Source organism: Podarcis muralis, chromosome 1, assembly GCF_964188315.1.
Source record: "Podarcis muralis chromosome 1, rPodMur119.hap1.1, whole genome shotgun sequence".
NCBI lineage: Eukaryota > Metazoa > Chordata > Lepidosauria > Squamata > Lacertidae > Podarcis > Podarcis muralis.
This window is the reverse complement of record NC_135655.1, coordinates 75,200,155-75,220,712: the sequence shown is the minus strand read 5'-3', so window position 1 is coordinate 75,220,712 and position 20,558 is coordinate 75,200,155. Positions and strand designations below refer to the sequence as shown.

The following is a 20,558-nucleotide window of genomic DNA, read 5'->3' as shown; positions in this document are numbered from 1 at the left end:
GCAAGTAAGCAAAGTATTGATCTGATCCATTAAACAATTAACTGGTTTTTGTAGTACAATTATCAAGTTAAATTCTCCAGCCCTAAAGATACATGTAAGTCTGGTTGAGTTCAGTTGGAATTCTGAATTGTTATGCTTCAGTTGGTGCTTTGGAAGTGTACACTGAAGTCTTAAGTATCTACAGTGTTCAGCATCCATTTCCAGCAGTATGTCTTCAAGCAGTACGTAACAACTGCTATACATTTATTTCTTTTCTATTGTGTCTTCAGCAGCAACAAGTACTTCCATACCTTCTACAACAGGAACTACAACAGTCACTTTGAGCAGAACAACTCCATGTTTCTGCCGTGTGCCCGGATTTAGTAAGGGCTTGTTTTCTCCTGGTGAGTTTCTCTTAATGAATTTGAAAAGCAGCTGAAGCAATGTTTTCATTCACATATTGGTTTGATTGTACATATGCTCAACATACGTCCTTCCTTATACCTACATCATGATTGTGCACCACTCTCCACAGAGGAGTCTACTTTGGTGCTCTGCTGTATAGTTTGAGGAGGAGTAGAAACCTTTTTACTTACTTTTTATATTTACATTTAAATCATTTTATTAATCCTGCTTTATCTGACTTTTTTTGTTTGTTTTTTGCAAGTTTGGGGCTGATATTTTCAATGTTTATTGAATTTATGTATCTGTGTTTTACTCTACACTGCTTTATATGTTTTAACAACAAAAGTATTAGCTGAGATCAATTCTGTAATTCTCTCATGCCATACATTCTTTGAACAGTACTGAACCACAGAGATGTCAGTAGATCCATCTCTCACCTATCCCTTATCCCCTTTTACAACTGACTCATATTCATGTACATCTACTACTATCTGCCAGCCATTACTTTTAACAGGTGGCCAACATGTCCTTTTACTCCCTAGGATTTTGAGTCACAAGTTATACTTGTATATGATTTACTGGCTACGGACCAACTGGGGAAAAGGCCTTGGCTGAACCTCTTGCTGATCTCCCATGGTGGTGCGGGGTTGGAGCTTGCCCACTACAAATTACACAATCCAATGCATGCTTTCTCAGACTTGCTGCTGAGAAAGCAGGCTGAGAGTTGCACTGCATGTCAGTAGACAAATTCATCTCAACTTTATTTGCATTTTAGAATGTTATGACATGTTTTGTTTTACAATTTTCGTACATGGTGCTTTATGATAAATTCCCTCCTTTTTTAAAATAGGGGAAGTAATATACAATAGAACTGATAGTTCCGGATGCAGTTTTTATGCAGTTTGCAACAGAAGCTGTGAAATTGAGGTGTTCCAGGGACCATGTCCTTCAACAACTCCTTCCCACCCATCAACACCATCAGTTACAACTGCAGGAACCCCGCCTTCTCCGTCACCCACTACTGTTGTTCCATCAACTGGAGTATACACTACTACAGCTGTATCAACCCCCACAACTCCAGTAACAGGTTGCCCTGATATTGATCCACCAAGAAAGGTAATTAGCATTGTTTTCATACGTACATTGGTGATAGCTTTTGATAGCTGATGAGAGGCTGTAGCCCAAAACATCAAAAGGGCTCCATGTTGGGGAAAGCTGTTGGTTACCAAATGCCTCTCTCACTCCATTTTCACCCCTCTTAAAAAGCATTAAATGAATCCTCTCTTGGTGAACGAGGTGTCTATGTTGAAAAGAAAATCCTGACTACCCCAGGGACTTTTGCCCACAATTCATGCTGTATGAACACCACTGTTTTGGGAGGTATGAGGAGCTGTCATGTGAACATGCACTTGGTCACAATCAACTCTCTTGTTTAGATCTTATTTGTGCTATTGATCTCACTGAAAATGGATGGGGATCTTGATGTTACTGGATTCAAGGTCTCATTATCCCTGACCACTGGTGGTTGGAACTACTGGGAACTGGAATCCAACAACTTTGGGTAGGCTACAGGTTGCCTACCCCTGCCACAGAGTCATATATGGAGAAATCTCAGTCAATTCCAAATGTTCTTGTTTGCCTCACTTTTCTAAAACATAGCAAGCCGGCTTATACCAAGGCAGACTATGGGTCTATCTATCTCACTGTTGTCCTTGTTGACTGCTAATGACTCCTCAGGGTTTCATATAGGAGTCTTCCCTGGGGCTACCTGGAGTTACTAAGGATTAAACAGGGGACCTGTTGCATGCATGCCATGTGCTCTACCATTGAGAAACAGCCTCTCCCCTAACACCCCATTTTCCCTCCAGATGGGTTTTCCTCTTCCAGTAGGACAAGAACCCTTGGTAGTGGAGATGGTGTCTTTCTAAGAGCATGACACTTGTAGAAATTTTTTTCTCTGGTTTCCCTCTAGACCAATGAAACTTGGATGTTTAACAACTGCACTGTGGCAACTTGTGAAGGAAACAACAAAATAGTTCTGAAGCCGCAACCACCTGTAGAGAAGACAGTATGTGTGAGTGGACTCCCACCGATAAAAATAGTAGATAAGGATGGCTGTGTCGAACGCTATGAATGTGAATGTAAGTATAACTGAGCATTCAGAAAAAGTACATATATCTTTATGATATGGAATGAGAGATTAAGATATTTAACTTACAGGACTGTATCATACAAAGCTCAGGAGGTGTAATGTCATGCAGTTGCAATTCCATTTATTGAGGGAGGTGAGACTTTTGAGGGTCTTTCAGGGAAGGCTATGGATTTGCAGAAGCCTAAACCTCTTGTTTCTCTAGCATACTCCTAAAAAAGTCAATGGGTGGCTTTTCATATTTCAATGGAAAGGAGTAAGGGAGAAAATGCTGTGATTCAACCAATTCCTGTCCTGGCTGTCACTAGTCATCAGGACTCTGGCTATGGCAGTTGCTTCACCACAAAATCTGCACCATCAACATTGCTCTCCTAGAATTCTCTTATTATTCCCACTTTCTAATTGGTGTACCAAACTAGGACCTAGCCCATCAAAGTTAATACAAGCAACAGCATAATAACCAATGATTTCACAGTGTATATTTACTTTGGTTACTCTGGTTTGCTCAAGACTACACTCCAGGTGAACCTTATTTGATCTTTGATTTCTGTTACAGGTATTTGCACTGGTTGGGATGCTAACTATGTGACATTTGATGGCACTTATTACACTTTCTATGACAACTGCACTTACATCTTGGTGAAAGAGATTGTGAATATACATGGAAACCTCAGTGTTTTGCTTGACAATTATTTCTGTGATGTCACTAACAATCAGCCCTGTTCCAGAGCCATCATTGTAAATTACAACTCAATGGAAGTTGTGCTAAGCAGCGAAGTGCATGAAGGAGTGAGAATTAACAAGGTACTGTGTGCCACAGATTTCTCAAACTGTGTCAGCTTCCTACAATAATTATTTTTTACCAAAACAAAAATGTCAAAATGACATTTATAAACCAGCTAATGGGTTGTAAAATTTACATAACAATCATGGCAAAGTGCCTGTTTGAGGAATGCTACTTAATCCCATGATGTAGATTATGTTTAGGATTGAGATGCTATTCCTCAAACTGTGCATCTCTATAATGACTACTCAGAAGAAAGCCCCCACTGAGTTTAATGCACTTTACTTCCAGTTAATGGTTATAGAATCAATGACATACGCGCACACACACATACGTGTGTGTGTGTGTGTGTGTGTGTGTGTGTGTGTGTATGTTTTCAGTTAAAAACTATGGCTTACTGTTTTTAATTAAATACAATAACACAGTAAAATTATCATTGCAGTATTAAAAGTAGTATAAAAACAGGCAGCTAGGAAATATCAGCATGGCCAGGACTGATTGCCCTCAAGTGCTCTGGAAGACTCTGAATCCTCCAGATTTATATTCTTTTGCCTCTTTTGTGCTGCTGTTTCAGATTTTTTTCAACCATGAGCCGGTCAATGGAGATTTCACCAAATATGGTATTTCTGTCACCAGTACTGGAACTGTCATGAGTGTCGAAATCCCTGCACTCCAAGCTTTTATATCTTTCAACGGGCTCACTTTCTCAGTAAAACTCCCCTTTGACCTATTTCAGCATAACACAGAGGGGCAATGTGGTAAGTAAAGGGATCAAAACATCCCCAACCATTCAAATCCTTTTTCACAATGTTATTCCTTCAAAACAAATTTCTTTGCATAGGAAGATGTGGAGCATTAGAAAAGCAATAAAGAAAAATTAACCATTGGGGGGAGGGGCCACAGCTCCATGGCCGAACACATGTGTGTGGTGTTAGACCATCCCAGGTCCAGTTTCTGGTATCTACATCTGAAAGTTCTTGGGATGAAGAAAGAACTGCTGCCCATCAGAGTAGACCTAATTGGGCTTGGTGGACCTATGGTTTGACCAGGCTTCCTCAACCTCGGCCCTCCAGATGTTTTTGGCCTACAACTCCCATGATCCCTAGCTAGCAGGACCAGTGGTCAGGGGTGATGGGAATTGTAGTCTCAAAACATCTGGAGAGCTGAGGTTGAGGAAGCCTAGGTTTGACTAATATATCCATACTGAAGAGTAGGAAACAGAATATGCATATAAGGTACACTTTATGATAGCAACAATGGCTTTTTCAATTAGGAAGTCCGCTTCGTTATTTCAATGTCATTCAGAGTGACACTAATGTATACTGCATATTCAGCACACTTACGATGCGACCCTTTCTCCCTCCTAGGGGTATGTTCAAATGATAAGACAGATGACTGCCGCCTCCCCAACGGCCATGAAGCTTCCTCTTGCTCAGAAATGGCCAGCTACTGGAAGACCTACGATAAAAACAAGCCCCATTGCTATGGAGTACCAACAACATCACCTCCGACAACAACACCGCATGAGCCAAGAACGACAACACCAGCACCAACACCCTGCACCACTCCATCTCCTCTGTGTGAGCTGATTGTGAGCGAGTAAGTTCAACAAAGCCTTTACAAATGCTTCAGCTGTTAGATCCTGCAGAGCAAGCTATCGCTTTGACGTTATTTTTTTAAAAAACCCCACTTCTGATGAACACATAGGAACATAAAATCATCACCAAGACATTGTGCACATGACCTCATCTGTCCAGCTTGTGGGCAGGACATAAGCCACTGGTTGACCACAGGACTAGAAAGATAAAGCTTTGGTCTGCTCCAGCAGAGCTTTTCACCTTATATTCTTATGTTTTTATCTACTGCTAGGACATCAGGAATGTTTTCTAGGGATAGATAACACCCTTTTCCTTTATTGTTCTTATATTTCACAGATAATAATAATAGTGATGATAATAATAATAATAATAATAATAATAATAATAATAATAATAATAATTTATTTGTACCCCGCCCTCCCCAGCCAGAGCCAGGCTCAGGGTGGCTAACATCATAAAACTAACACAGTATACAAAGAACATAAGATCCATCCAACAATAAGCATGGCATTGTTTTAGTATCTTCAAGGCATCTCGGCTACCTTATATACCATAAAGAGCTGTAACATTGCAACACTGTAGGATTTTTACTTCCATGGTAATACAAAACTGATCTTTCTAGAATTGATATCATTGTGAAATGTACTGTACATATTTGCTAAGAATATTATCCTTTCAGCTGCAGTTTCATACTGAAAATGGGGTGGCAAGGGGACATTGCAATATTTATGAGCCATAGTTCAACCATGTATTCTTTTGTATTTGAAGTGTCTTTGAAGAATGCCATAAGGTTCTGCCTCCCAGAATATACTATGAAGACTGCCTCCTTGAAGCCTGTCAGTCTTCCAATGATTCTGTGCCTTGCTACAATTTGGAGATATATGCTTCCCTCTGCATAGCTAAAGGGGTTTGTACTGACTGGAGGAACATGACTCTAGGAAAATGCCGTAAGTGGAAGACAACGTATTTTCGCTTATCCTAAAGTGAGCAGCAATTTATCGTAGAGCAATAATAGCTGAGTGAACCAATCAATCAACCATTCAAAACGGTGTCAGCAGATGAATAGTAATCAATGCAAACTGAACAAACTAGCATGTTCTAACTTCAGTTGCATGTTTGTTTCTCTCAGTCTTTGTCTTTTTTTCCACAAGAATTAAGATTTCAGCTTCTGCACTTCATAGTGGATTGAATCCAGAAGGGAAGTTGACTTTTGCTAATTGCTCCATCTCCCTGAAGCCCATTGTAACCTCTGAAACTACTCCAGAGGGTTGGAGGATCCTCCAGATCAACATGGGAGGTGGCACTGCAAGAGGATGGGGGAATTGGCAAATATTGCCTCCCTCTCTTTCCACCAACAGGTTCTCTCCACTGGATTAGAATCCATCTGTGGATGTCTGTATTGAATCCATGTTCTCAGCTATGGATATTTCCATTTGTAGGTCAGGGTTGAGCATGCACTGGGGCTTACAACAGTCCTCTGGGTATGGGTGTGCCTTGCCTTGGCAAAAGCCACTCCTTCATTCAATCTGATGCCAACCATAGATGCTTTATGTGATTTTTTTAAAAAGCTAATGGGAAAAACATAATATCCCAACATGTAATACATAGTTCTGCCTCATGTTGGAGTCATTCTGCTTTTTAATGACACATTTTATTCTCTTATATACAGCATACCACTGCCCCAAAGACAAGGTGTACAATGCATGTGGCCCCATTCACCCTGCCACCTGTGATGATGGGTATGTATTAACTAAATAATTAGCTCTCTGAATGCTAATGGCTGCACTTTTGTATCTTTGAATAAGAGACAATATGAAATATGTATATGACTTGCTAGAAAATGGTGAATGTATAAAGGTCATATCAAGATCTTTAGATGAAGATCTTTAATTAGTTAGTATTGTCCCAAGTATGGCAGCAGTGGATAGTTGATGTGTTAATTATTAGGGGAATGTTGCATTAATTAATAGGATTTGTTTTAAAAAATGCATTCTTATCTATTTATGTGGTCATTAATTCCATGTCAATTCCTCCCCAAATAATTATGATTACCAGCTTCAGGTTTTTAACCCTGGTTAAACTGCATTCTTTGCTGGTAGATACTTTAAACCTGCCAGAGCCTGAGCAGTTCCCACCACAGAAGTCCCTGCCTTGGTCTTTCAACTCTACTCATTTTACAAGGATGTTTTCAAGATCCAGTCAGTCCTCCAGGGCACCATAAACCTTTTCAGGTTCTCCAGGCCCTATCCCTATGGCTAATCCAGGGCATGGTAATTCTAATGTTTGGTGCTAAACACGTCTACCCTGGAATCACATACTTGCTTGTACTCTGCACAAATTAATGAGGCAAGAGTACAAATACTGTATAGGCCACATAAATGGATTAGCATGCTTACCTGATACCATAAATCATGGTAATGTTGAATAGTTATTCTAGCTTTAATTCTTTCTATTCAGCTTGGTTACCTTAAGTCAAGGGTGTTAAAAGGTGGGGTCCGTCCCAAATTAAGTAAAGCAGAGCAGGTGAAAAGAGTTTAAAGCCAGGATAACTATTCCGCATTACCTTGTTCTTAGCTCAAAAAAGGGAATCTGTTTCAACCCTGATCCCATGCATAGTAAAATTGGATAGCATTGTACACTGGTACCTCGGGTTAATTTGTTCCGGAGGTCCGTTCTTAACCTGAAACCGTTCTTAACCTGAAGCACCACTTTAGCTAATGGGGCCTCCTGCTGCTGCTGCGCCGCCGGAGCATGATTTCTGTTCTTATCCTTAACCCGAGTTACTATTTCTGGGTTAGCGGAGTCTGTAACCTAAAGTGTATGTAACCCGAAGTACCACTGTAAATAGATTAAGAAAGATCCTTTCAAAGATTTCTTCCTTCTAGTGTAGTGTTTGCAGCTTGAGCACAGTGGCCTGGCAGACTAGCTTTCACTGGTTTAAATTGGGGGTGGAGAAGTGACAGCCCATTGGCCAGATTCAGCCTACAGCACTTTTGACCTGAGTGGTTCAGTGTGCGCTGTTAATCTACAACCATGTGCACACTTACTTGAGAGTAAGTGCCATTGACCTGAAAAACTTATTTCTGAGCAGACATGCAAATAATTGTGCTGACCGGATTCCCAACACACAATTCTTACTCTTAACATAAACTGTTGCAATTAACCTGTTGTCTCTTATTATGCCATCTATAGTGAATGGCTCCAGTATTTATTTACTTCTTAGGAAAGCGCCAATTTTCTTTGGCATTTAAATACTGTAATCCCTTAGAAAAATAGTGTTTTTACGAAGGTGAGCATTGAAGCTATTAAACTGTTTGATTACAGAACTGGAAATAATATTATCTGCTCTTCTTTTCCTTGCAGACCAACCAAAGATACAAGTGAGCATGTTGCTGAAGGATGCTTCTGTCCAGAGGACAAAATCCTCTTCAATACATACACGGATATCTGTGTCAAAACATGCGGTAAGTTTCTCTAATCCTGATCGGCTAATTATGTCAATTTAAACCAAAAGCAGATGCATAATTAAAGGTGTTGGAGTTCATCAGCAAATGATTGGCCCTTTGCTGGCCAAATTACCAGGAAGGTCAACTCAATTCTATGTTAAACATTTGCTGGGAGATAAAATCCCACACGTTTTAAAGACAGCAGTCAAATTTCTGTTGGTGGCTGTGACAATAAGAAGTCAGTTAACCACCTAAAGCTGGAAGGATTATTTCCAGGGGCTTACCTGAAGCTATTTGCTATTTTGTATATTTGCTAGTTTCTAGTTTCTAAGCTGCTGTTACTATGCTACGCTTGTCCTGTATGGTTTATTTCTGGTCTGTTGCCCCTAATAAACAGCTTATGAAGATCATTAGAGGTGGTATGTGGAAGGGCAATCCTCTACTTATCTGCTCAGAGGTTTGTGCATGTGTATAATTAGGGCCTAAATAACACAAGGGTAACTTTAGCTTTTTCTAACATTTGCATGTCTTTCTGTAATTTCAAATTATGTCTGTAAACACAAAATGAGCACCTGACCTGCAGGGGGCATGCCACAAGTGGTGAAGAATAGTAAGATGCTATGGCACCCTCAGCATCCATTTCCTTCTGTGGTTACACATAAATGCTCCGCTCCATGTGATGAAATTACGTTTTAGTACTATGTGGTTAATACAGTATTGTTATGCCTGTATTTTCATTATACTGCATGGAGGTATGTTTTTAAAGAACAACCCAGGAAGAATCCTGTAAAAATTCATCATGTGGTGAAATTCTCTGTATAAACTGGTTACTTAGCTGGAAAAAGCTGCATAATAATGTTTAAAAGCAAATGGTTATGGCTACAGGAAACTTGTGTTAAAGTTAAGGTAGTTTACATGTTTATGGAATATAAGGGATCTGTATGAATTCTTATGCCTTTATTTATTTTCAGGCTGCGTGGGACCAGATGGATTGCCCAAACCAGTGAGTATTTCACTTGGAAAGATGATGCCTAGACCGTTGCCCATACAAAGGCAACATAGAGAATCATCCAGAACTGACAAGGGACTAATAATTGGCCTCACTATGACTGCAACACCCTGCACCCCTGCACATACATTCACAACTGTTATTATTAGTGCTAAACTTCTGCTTTACCAGACAAGGGCATCATTTTATATTGTAGTAGGAGTTGGAGATCATTTCAGATTTTAGGAGGGAGGGTAAAGCCATGGGGGGGGGGGGGAGAATTCACAATATTTTATTTAATTTAGTTTCTTGTTATTGTTATACACTCGTGTGTGTGTGTGTGTGTGTGTGTGTGTGTGTGTTTTGGAGAATAATCAAAAGAAAGCAATAGAAGTCATTGAAACTTTTCTTTGTAGCAAAAAGATTTGTAGTTTTGGTATGCATAACTGGCATGTAGATCCAGATAATTATTATCAACATGCAGAAACAGTGAGCTGGTCAGAAATATAGAAGTGCTTCTGAAGGAGAAGCAGACATAGTCTGAAATACCAGCCTCTCCTGGGCTCTATAGCTGTCAGGTGGATTGTACAGCACACTTTCCAGTCCCCTTTGGACTGAGAGGTACACCAGTTGTCCCCTGAAGCCTTTGAAACATCAGATTAGACACACTAATATTAATGGGCCAAACTCAGTCATGTCCTTCACTTTCAATGGGTCTATTCTGAGTAGGACTAACATCTAATGCAACACTTTGTGATCTCAAAGAAAGGCTTTGCATGGAAGTGATGGAAATTAAAATAGCAGCTGGTAGAGGTTATGGTCTCCATCGTAAGTACTTTGCTTGGGTTTCAGAAGAAGACCAACAAGACTTTCAGAGGACTCAGAAGGCCATGCCTAAGGCACATATAGAACCAATGCTATATATGTGCATCTCCCTGAAACAGCCTAGAAGGAAATTTAACCTGGTTCAGCATAACTTTCTGTATCTTATAATTTAAGGAAGTCTTTTTATAGCCATTTGTGGGGTGGTGGAAACAATCCTTAAGAAGCACCTTCAAGTTATATTGTATGGCTCTGGTCCAAAGCTTATTGCACAGTTACCGTAAGTTTGATATTACAGGAAACTTAAGATCAACTAGGTGCCCCTTCTAAAGAAAGCTTAAGGTCTAATAATTGACAAGTAAGCAGATGATGAGAGGTTTCATTGCTGCCATACAGTGTTAACTGATTTGCTTTCTTTTTCATATAGCCTGGCTCCTCATGGAAGAGCAACTGTCAAGAGTGTATTTGTGACCCATTGACTGAGAGCGTCCAGTGCAAGCCACAGACCTGTGTGTCATCGGAACCACCCAAATGTGAGAAAGAAGGGTTTGTGCCTGTCCCTGTGCTGACACCAAAAGACCCGTGCTGTCCAGAACTTCAATGCAGTACGTATTTGCATGTATTATTTATTGATAGCCAATGCCAATCAATCCAATTCTGCCCTCTGTTGATGAAACAATTTGTGCTATTATGGTTACTGTTGCTTTGGTTGAGGGGGAAACACAGACATCCAGACAGCATTACATGTTGGCAGGTAACATCAGTTGCACAATTCTATCCCAGCTTAATTATCTCTATAGTAAATAACCACACAGAGCAATCTGTAAAAAATACAAAAAACAAACAAACCATTTTCTCTTGTCATATGGGGACTGACAGGCAGATAAAGAGTTAAATCTCTGGGTTTGGATGCTTTGCTTTGCTCACCATATAGTCAAAAGAGCTTTACTACAATTAACCTGCAATCCTACATACATTAACTTGGCAGTATGTCCTTCAACCTTAGTAGGAATTTTTGACAGAAATCTGCTTAGGACTGGAGGACTTGTCAGAAACATGAGATTTGCTAGTCTCCTTTCCCTCCTTTACAATATGATCTGAAGGCAAGCTAAGTCAATTCTGAAATGTATTTATTAATTTAATGCATTTTTAGTCCACCTGTTAGCCAGAAAAAGGCTCGCAGCAAAAGTTACAATGATCAGTAATAAGACAGTCCCTGCCCTAGGTCTTGACATATAACAGACCTGGCATGAGAGGGAAAGGAAGCGGTGGGCGGGGGGGGGGGGGGAGGCATACTCAGACCTTGGATCTTCTGTTCTTTTTAGCCTGGAGGGGTGAAACAAGCTTATTGTGGATGGTGGGTGGGTGGGGATTGGATAGGTCTCCCACTTGCCACGATGGCCGGCAAGGGGAGTAAACTCATAGCAGCTTTTAATGCCCTGGAGTATGCTGTCCTTCAGCTCTACAATACTAGTGTGTGACGTGTTGGGCAGTGAGTGTATGTGTCAAACCTCCTTCAGCTGTTTTTTCTCTGGCTGATGGAGGGGGCCATGCTGGTCTTCCTCGTGCATACCTACCCCAGCCCAGTACACTCTCACCCACCAGTCATGATACTGAATAGGATTATTGTCCTAGCACCACAGGAATATTTGCTGGTCTAAACATTTAAGGCTGGGGTGCTAGACTTGCTTCTTCAGCTTTGTTGTGTTTTCTGATTATTCCACAGAATGCAATACTACTACCTGCTCCAACGAAAAGAAACCTTGTGAACTTGGATACGAGGCAACCCCAGTCCTGCTTGAAGGAGACTGCTGTGTCAGCTTTCCCTGTAGTAAGTGCTAGCATTCTGACATGTAGAGAGAGAAAGTTGATGAGAGAGATTAAAACATCAAGTTAGGCCGAACCCAGACATAATTTACGTACAGTGGAATCATTCCACACTCCCCTCCTTAAAACAAACAAACAAAAATGTTGCCATGAAAACATTTTAGAAACTGAAGACACATTCTGGAGTGCGGCCTCAAACAGTATGAACTACACTTCAAAGCCACCTTGGACTAGTGTCAGACTAAAAGCTGGAGAAACTCATCTTCAAAACTCCACTAGGCCGCAAAGCTCATTGAGTAACTTCGGGCCAGTCACTGTGTACACAAAATACCTTTAAAGCACATTATTTCCTCCAAAAGAATTCTGGCCAGGGTAGTTTACCCCTCGCAGTTAAAATTCCTGGCAACCTTTAACAAACCACAGTGCCTAACATTCCCTGAGGGAAAGAACATGTTTCAAATGTGCTTTACAGTTTTATCTCTCACCTGAATCCATTTCACAGGATTGTTGTGATGGTAAAAGTGTGTGTGTGTGTGTGTGTGTGTGTGTGGTGGGAGGGACTATATACATTGCCTTAAGCAATAAATAAATACACACGCAAAGTGTTCATGTATCTCCTTTCACTTTTGCACAGAAAGGATTATATCCAACAGTCAAGTGAGCAATGAGGTATCACCTTACTCTTCTCTCCCCGCCCCCCAATCTTTTTCAAAGAGTTTCCCTGTCAGATAAGTTACCATATTTAAAGCTGGAGTCAGCAAAAGGTGGATGTAGATCTGAGTTGATCTGCACTAAATCAGCAAGGATATCTGCCTCCCAGCTGTGAAACAATAGCAACATCAAATTGATCCCCCACCCACTTAATTTAGGCAGGTGAAATGAAGAAAGCTTGGGGGGATGAGGATCCAGGAATGGACCTTATAAACATAATTTCCCCACCATATTTTAAAGTAATTGTCTGTTTCTGTTTTCAGTACCAATCCCAGATGTCTGTCTTGTCAATGGAACAGTTTACAGGGTAAGAATGCGAGTTTTATGTCTATATATACAATGTACACAGATTAAAATCCTTCTTTTCTATTGTTCCCTTTTCAGTCGTAGGCAGAGACTGTAGCAGCAGCAGCAGCCGGACTTTGAAATTAATTTCAAGGGGTACCTGTCAAGTCAAAGCAATGCTGTTTGAGCATGCTTTTTTTAATATACTGATTTTCAGACATATTTATTATACCTTTCAATTGTGAAGGTTCTCAAGAGTAGCTAAAAACAACCAAAAAGAAACGTGAAATGGCAGAACCACCAGACAACAATAAGAGCGGATGTTAAAACCACATAATATAAAACACCATAAGGTTCTGGGGAGATAAAAGAAGGTTATTTTGGCTTCGTACCAAAAAGACATTGAAGTCAGTGCTAGGTGAGCTTTCCTGAGGAGGGTGTTCCAGAGGAGGAAAATGGCAATGGCACCCACCTGAGAGGAGCTAGAACGGAGTTCCGGCAAGTTCCAGCTGAAAAAAATCCTTGCCTGTCACCCTCGCTGGCCATTGGGCATGCTGACTGGGGCTGGGGGAAGTTGGAGCCCAACACCTAGAGGGCCACAGCTTGCACCTCCCTGCCTAAACCATGCAATGATTTGCATGTGCAAATCTTCACTGACTGCTGTGCTGTTGAGTTGGCTGCATCATCCCAAAAGCAGCCATTTTTCCAGTCAAACTTCTGCTTACAAAGTATGCAGCGCTCAGGGAGACTGATGTATCCAGTAGGACTTCATCACCAGCATAATGTATATATGCCAGTGAGATGAACAATAACCGGTTTTATTTGGGGGTTTTGCCGTTTTTGGCCTGTGACATCTTGGAACCGCTCTCCAGAGCACAGGCCTCAAAACGGGCTCAGTTCCAATTTCCCCCTCAAGAAACCCTTTCAACTTTTGGCCACTAGGGGGCCAAACAAATCAACTTACTGTACTGTTTTATTGGCTTTTTTATGATTATGACCGTTTAAAATGTTCCTTCGTAAGCCGCTTTGAGCACTCTAGTAGGTTGGGGAAGGTGCAAAATAAAATGTAAACTTTAAAGTTATGAATTTGAACTTGAGGCCATATTAGAATACTACTGCGGGTGGGGGAGGGGGGGAGGACTTCCCAAGCAAGCATTTTTTGAGTAAAAGTGCAAATCATTCTAAATTATTTAAACCACCTATACTTAAGTGTCCAGACAGGGAAGTTTTTAAATGGCCATTTCAAAAGGACACCTGCTTCATTAACTATGGGAAATGTTTGACAATGGGCAGATACTTCTGCCAGATGAAAAGCAATTCATTGAGGCAACTCAAGCCACTGTTTTCTGCCTTCTAATAATGGGTAGTTTGGGGGATGCATTTAGACAGGAGCTTAATATTAGAAATGGGTTGTTGAGATATTGCAAATGGGTCATTGGCAACATTTTTTTAACCTAGCAGAGTTTCTCTGGAAAAAGTAAATCTGAATTAAAGATGGGGGGAATATGGGTTGATATGTTGATGACAATGTCATGTGGATCCTGGGTACGGCTGGGCAATATATATCATTCAAAACTGGCTTGAAATCCATATTGTGATATTGTTTCATAATTTTTGACCTCGCAATATATCATGAATCATGATATGAGTGTGCTGCTTCACAATCATATTTTTCTTGGGTTGCATTGTGACTATATCAACATTTCCCACAGTAAACATCTCACATCTCATATGTGAAAGTCAGAACCACATTACAAAATACTCAAGGATGCATGCCAAGGAATGGCCACTGCAAGTTTAGGTTAGGTTTGCCAAATAGCTAGAAAAACACCTGACCTGCTCTGGTGCAGCAGCTTGACTTTCAAAAATTTACAGCAGCTTGACTTTAGAAAATTAACAGCTGAAACTTTTCACAGCATGGAAATGAACATTATACCTTCTTATCTCTCTAGATCACATGGCTGAGGTTGGTTAAGAAGCTGGCAACCCTATTAGACATATATTTCTTCTTACACTTTACATGTTTACTTAGGAAAATGCAAATATAATATTGGTGTAACCATGGCAAACACAGTTGCAGTATAAAACAGGAATTAATACTCAGTTTAAAAATCAAGGATGTTTCCACAGAAGTATCTTGGATTCTTAGAAACGTGGCTTCAAATATTTGCTCATTTCTGAATCCACTTGGTGGCCTTGGATAAGTTACTATCATTCATCGTTTTTCTGTTCCCTGATTGCTTATTTAGAATATAAATGGAGTTCTTATAAAGTGAAATAAAAGCAAGAGTTGAAAACATTTTGTATGTTAGATATCTTTAAAAAGAATTTGATATTTGGTTCACAAAGTTGCTTTATACACTCTGTTTATAAATACAACTGCTATTTTTTCACTTTTCCCAGGCTGAAATGCCTGTTCCTAGCAAGCCTTGTGAAACATGTGTCTGCAGCTCTGAAAAGGACCCAGACTCCAATACAAATCTTGTAAAATGTCAACCAGTTACATGTGATAAGGATTGCCAAGAGGTAAGCACAAATCTTTATTTCCCCTATTACTGCTTCTTTCCCAACAGAACAATCCTAACTTATGTCTGTACACAAGTAAGTGCTATTGAATTCAGTGGGTCTTTTCCCAAGGTAAGTGGGGTTAGGATTGCAGCCTTAATCTTTGCAGGTGGCTGCCTCTTCCACACGTATCATGCATGGTTAACTTTTCCTGTCTGCCAAACAGGGTTACGAGTACCAGGTAGAAGCTGGGGAGTGTTGTGGAAAGTGTGTCCAGAACGCATGCATAATCAACATGAATGAAACCACTGAGATACTACAGGTAATTATGTATTCTCACTCTTCTACTTTCTTTACCCAACTGACAATGATGATTGTAGGTGTTCTCAAGCATATTTTTTGCTCATTCTTGGCCGCCTTTTCAAATTGGGACACATGAATTTAGAGAACCAAAGTCTACACTGCATACACAAATAAACACTGAGGGGTCCAAGTAAATGACTGAAATGTGAACAGGCTAAGCTGAACAGGCAGTTCTGTGGGGATTTGAATGGTCATTCAGTATCTGTAAGCATGGCTCTCATGGCAGCAACTGTCTACCTGATATTTGAGAACTCATCTACGACTTAGCTAGAAGGTCAAAAGGAAAGCATGTGAAAGTTCTGTGGATTAAGGATCTAGTGAGCTGTGAGACATCAAACAAGGAAACACAGAAACTAGCACCCAAAATAATGGGAGTCACTTGCAGGAGGTGAAGAATCTGATCCTGCAAATAATCTGTTGCTCCCTAAATAGGTGGTGCCCAATCACAAAATAAAAAGCTAGCTAGTTAAACCTGATTATGCAATTGCCTTGTGTTTATCAAGCACTGAGGTCAAGCTGGGTCCAGTGAGATCCAAGTTGCCAGACTACCTGAGTGAGTGCTTAAATCAGGCGTGGGGAACTTGTGGCCCTTCAAATGTTGTTCGATTCTAACTCTCTTCAACCTCAGTGGTCAGCGATGATCAGAATTGTAGTTCAGCAACATCTGAATGACTGCGGGTTCCCTACCCCAGTTAATATTAGAATCAGTAGGACAAGGTAGAATTGTTCATTACCATTAATGTCACGTTTTGAATTGATTTAGTAGCATTTAAAAGCAGCCTTGACTGCTCTAAGTTCTGATTATTTCTCATCATTCAAATATATTTAGGATGTATTGGATTTGGATGCCAGGTGATGCAAGTTCAAATGTCGTCTTGGTAATGTGGCAATATATATCACATGCAATATATCTCGCATGCAAAGCCAAAGCCCACTTACCTGCGTCTAAGAAAAAAATACCAATTTCCAACAAGTGTGTTTAGGATTATAACTACAGAGTTGCTATGGAAAATGAGGGTTAGAATAAATTGTGACATGTCCTGAACCAATGAGGTGTGATTGTGCGCAGTGGCAATCTAGCTAATTTTAGAGTATATTTGGTATGCTAAAACTTGAAAACAAAACGAATAATGCTGTGTTTTATTCATGACAACAGCCTGGTGATATTTGGCCACCAGGAGGAAATAACTGTAGCTACTACGAATGTGAGCAAATGAATGATACATTCATTCTGGTCCAATCTAAAAGGAAATGTCCCATCATTCATCCAGAGGAGTGTGAATCTGTAAGTTTTCTTTTTCCCATTCTTAATTTATAATAATTTCTGCTCTAATTATGTTAAAGCTCAGACAATAAGTTCTCAAAACGTTTTTGAGTAAGATATCATGTGCAATCACTGTCACCAGTTTTAAAATAATAAACAATACTTTACTTCAAAATAATAAACAATACTCAGACTTATCCTGGACAATGGATATAGGGACACTTGGGGGGTCTGTAAGGGCACAGTGCAAATCCAGTACTAGAAAGTTCCCACTTTTGCATGCAGCAGTAGTGTTTTGTTTTTTAAAACAACAACAACAACAACCTTCTTTTCCTGTTCTATAGCATGAACTTGAACTGACTCCTGATGGCTGTTGTGAAACATGTAAACCTAAAAGTAAGTGAAGTTTTGGCTTACCTTGTTGATTACTAGGGCATTTTACAACAAATGACTGAACAATACTGTGCCTAGGTCCAACTTAACTCTATTTAGATTAAGAACTATCTCCTGTTATCTAACCTTCATATATTGTTTGAGATGGAGAGAAGCCTCTTCTGAAACCTGCAGCTGTAGTTTGTCTTACTTATTTTTGCTGAAAGTCTTGTTTTGCACTGAGTCTTCATAAGAACATAAGATGAGTCTGTTGGATCAAGCTTATGGCCTATCTAGTCCCACAGCCTTTTCTCACAGTAGCCAATCAGATGCCTGAGGGAAGCAGTACAGCAGGCAAGTAGCAAACTATGGTTGCTTTGAAAAACACACCTACCTACAAGAAACTTTCTATAAATAGCATTTAGCAGAATGCTATCTATTACTAAAGACCTAAATTAAGCCTACTCTTTGATGCCATATGTCTATATGCCTCTTTTGTTCTGTAGCTCATCTGTAGCCAGAGGTAGAAATCCACATCAGTGAACATTATGACATGATATTTATTGATTCCCCACCTCTTTTTCTTTCAGCAAACGACTGCAAGGTTCACAAGAACCAAACTCTTATACGTCAGAGTGAATGCATATCTTCTGAAGTTGTGGAACTGACCTACTGTGAAGGGGCTTGTCCAAGCTATTCAAAGTAAGTGACAAAAAGTCCTATCCATTTATCCACTTCATTTTGGGATATTTAAGCAGAAAATTACAAAGGTCCTCACAGTGAACTTCATATGCATTTTGAAGCAGGAGCACTCTCAGCTCTTGTATGTGAATACACCAGTACGCTGATTACATTCCGTCATTATGACAATGTACACAGAACCCTAGTTTGTTAAGGGTGCTGGACATAGTAGCTCTGGGAGGGGAATATAAACCAACCCCAGGAATGTTTTTTGGGGTGAAATTTTACTTTAAATTATGGTGTATATGTAGCATCTATCAGTGCCATTATTTCCCTTCAGCTTGCTGCTTGGGCTCTCAAATTTGCATTGTGTCCCTAATATAAAAAACCAGGGGAGAAATCCAGTGTCACTGCAGTGGATGCAACAGGACTTCCCCTTCCTCTCCTCCTCCCTGTGCCCCCTCAAATTTGTTCTTTAGGGCCCCCCAAGCCCTCTGGAACAGACTTTAGGAGTGCACGGGAGACTAGAGTGGGCATCAGAGGAATGGGAAGCCCCATTTGCACAAGTGAAAATCCATTGCACAACAGGATGCTGAATTTGGTTTAGTCCCAGATTCAGAAGTAATCTTCACCAGAGCTGGAACATGAAGTGTTGTACATGTGATCATTTTCTGCCATTTTCTGCTAATCATTGAATAAAAGACTGTCATCCTGATTCTACACTTTACACAACTATATACAAGAGAAATGTTGTATTCTTTATTATTATTATTTTTACATTTGGGACAAACTGTACTAATTTTAGTGTGCTTTATTCAAAATATTAGAAGCAAAATGAATATACAACAGTATTTTAATCATTCTTATTAAACAACAGACAAATTATAAGTGGGTTGGTTCACTATTCCAGTTTAGACACTGCAGCATTCAGGTGCATTAATTTCAAACACCCAGACTCACAAAGTATCGTGTTTCCATGTACGTGGTACCCTGATTTTCCATCTATCCATGTGGCAGAACTAGAGAAACGTTGGTGTGTTCCTACAGGAATATTGGAGGGGCAATCCCAATCCATAACACACTTTTATTTCCCCAGATCTGTTTCCCTTCCCATATTCTGGTTTGGAAGTAGAACTTGAATCATGCGAAAGGAAAGTGTTTTATGTAGACGTAGCCTTTTGCATCCCCACTCCTCCACTCCTCATGTTGCTTTGGTTGCTCCCTTGATTTGGTAGCATGTTGAGGACCAAATTGCTCATGAAACAAAAACTATAAATAGAAGCTTTGAAAGCAAATACACCTAAGCCTGTTTTGATAGGCAAAAACCTCCTGCTCTTAAAGCCAATCATTGGGATTTGGTAAATCTAAGCTGGAATAGTGAGATCTAGCAGTCAGCCTAGACTGCTAAATGTGGTAGAGTCACATTTTCAGGAAAACTTCTAATCTAATCTATTTCACTTGGACAGGTATTCCAGTGAGGCAAATGCAATGCAACGTGAGTGTACCTGCTGCCAGGAGCTCAAGAGCCATAGGAGAAAGGTGACCTTGACATGCCAGGATGGCAAAATCATTGACTATGACTACATCTACGTGGACGAATGTCAGTGCATGACTGCGTGCATTCCACAATCCAAAATTTAGTTAAGGGAAGAGGAAAAGTAGTGACTTTGCATTCGTCACAGGAAAAAGAACCCAACATGTTCCAAAGCAGCTAAAACCAGTCGCCATCTAAATGCTACTTCATGTCTCTCAATATGTCCCTGAAAAGGTCAATAGTAGCCTTTTTCTTGGTCAGCTGCCTAACCAAATTAATGTTCTATTTCCTGCATGATCATTTTTGGTCATTTTGGCTAGCTATTTACAAAAACAAGTGCATTTAGAAAAGCTTCCAAGGACCCCTATAAATATAATAAAATGATGATAGAAATGTATAACATTGTACTGTAAACTAAACTTCTGCTTCAAATTTTCTCTGCAATGCTGTTTATTTTTGGCAACTATCTTTTAAATTACTGAGCAACCTTTGCTACAGAAGGAGTGTTTTGTATAGTGTCAGCAGGCATGAGATTTTGACAAAGATAAAGCTGCTTTCCTTTTTACTCTTGTTTCTTAAGATTAATAAAAAATTTAAGCATGTTTCAACTTTGACATCTGCCGATTTCATTCACTGGGCATTGACATCCCTTAAGTCACATCACACAGGGCTATGATTCTGTTGTTTGGGACACCAAAAAGGATGAGGCCCAGCTGTAGTCTCTCAGGATGCTTTTGGGCTTTGTATGGATGTTTCTTCTACCCAATTGCAAAGTGCAAAGCAATAGCTAAATCTTATTTATTATTACATTACAATGTTGTTTTACAATTGTTTTTATGCCATTT

General features: G+C 40.0%; 1 protein-coding gene across 1 annotated transcript in view; it reads left to right on the top strand.

The window, feature by feature from the left end:
- Positions 1–20,321, top strand: part of LOC114584037 (mucin-5B-like) — a 79,114-nt gene extending 58,793 nt beyond the window's left edge. Inside the window, exons 31-50 of the mRNA XM_077925158.1 lie at positions 270–383; positions 1,235–1,500; positions 2,357–2,525; positions 3,090–3,337; positions 3,892–4,075; positions 4,685–4,916; positions 5,684–5,862; positions 6,585–6,654; positions 8,279–8,379; positions 9,333–9,364; positions 10,599–10,776; positions 11,898–12,002; positions 12,973–13,016; positions 13,587–13,778; positions 15,398–15,520; positions 15,726–15,821; positions 17,019–17,147; positions 17,471–17,522; positions 18,089–18,200; positions 19,646–20,321. Coding sequence (XP_077781284.1) covers positions 270–383; positions 1,235–1,500; positions 2,357–2,525; positions 3,090–3,337; positions 3,892–4,075; positions 4,685–4,916; positions 5,684–5,862; positions 6,585–6,654; positions 8,279–8,379; positions 9,333–9,364; positions 10,599–10,776; positions 11,898–12,002; positions 12,973–13,016; positions 13,587–13,778; positions 15,398–15,520; positions 15,726–15,821; positions 17,019–17,147; positions 17,471–17,522; positions 18,089–18,200; positions 19,646–19,820 — 2,801 coding nt within the window. The 3' untranslated portion in view covers positions 19,821–20,321. The remainder of the gene's footprint in view (positions 1–269; positions 384–1,234; positions 1,501–2,356; positions 2,526–3,089; positions 3,338–3,891; positions 4,076–4,684; positions 4,917–5,683; positions 5,863–6,584; positions 6,655–8,278; positions 8,380–9,332; positions 9,365–10,598; positions 10,777–11,897; positions 12,003–12,972; positions 13,017–13,586; positions 13,779–15,397; positions 15,521–15,725; positions 15,822–17,018; positions 17,148–17,470; positions 17,523–18,088; positions 18,201–19,645) is intronic.
- Positions 20,322–20,558: the final 237 nt, after the last annotated feature.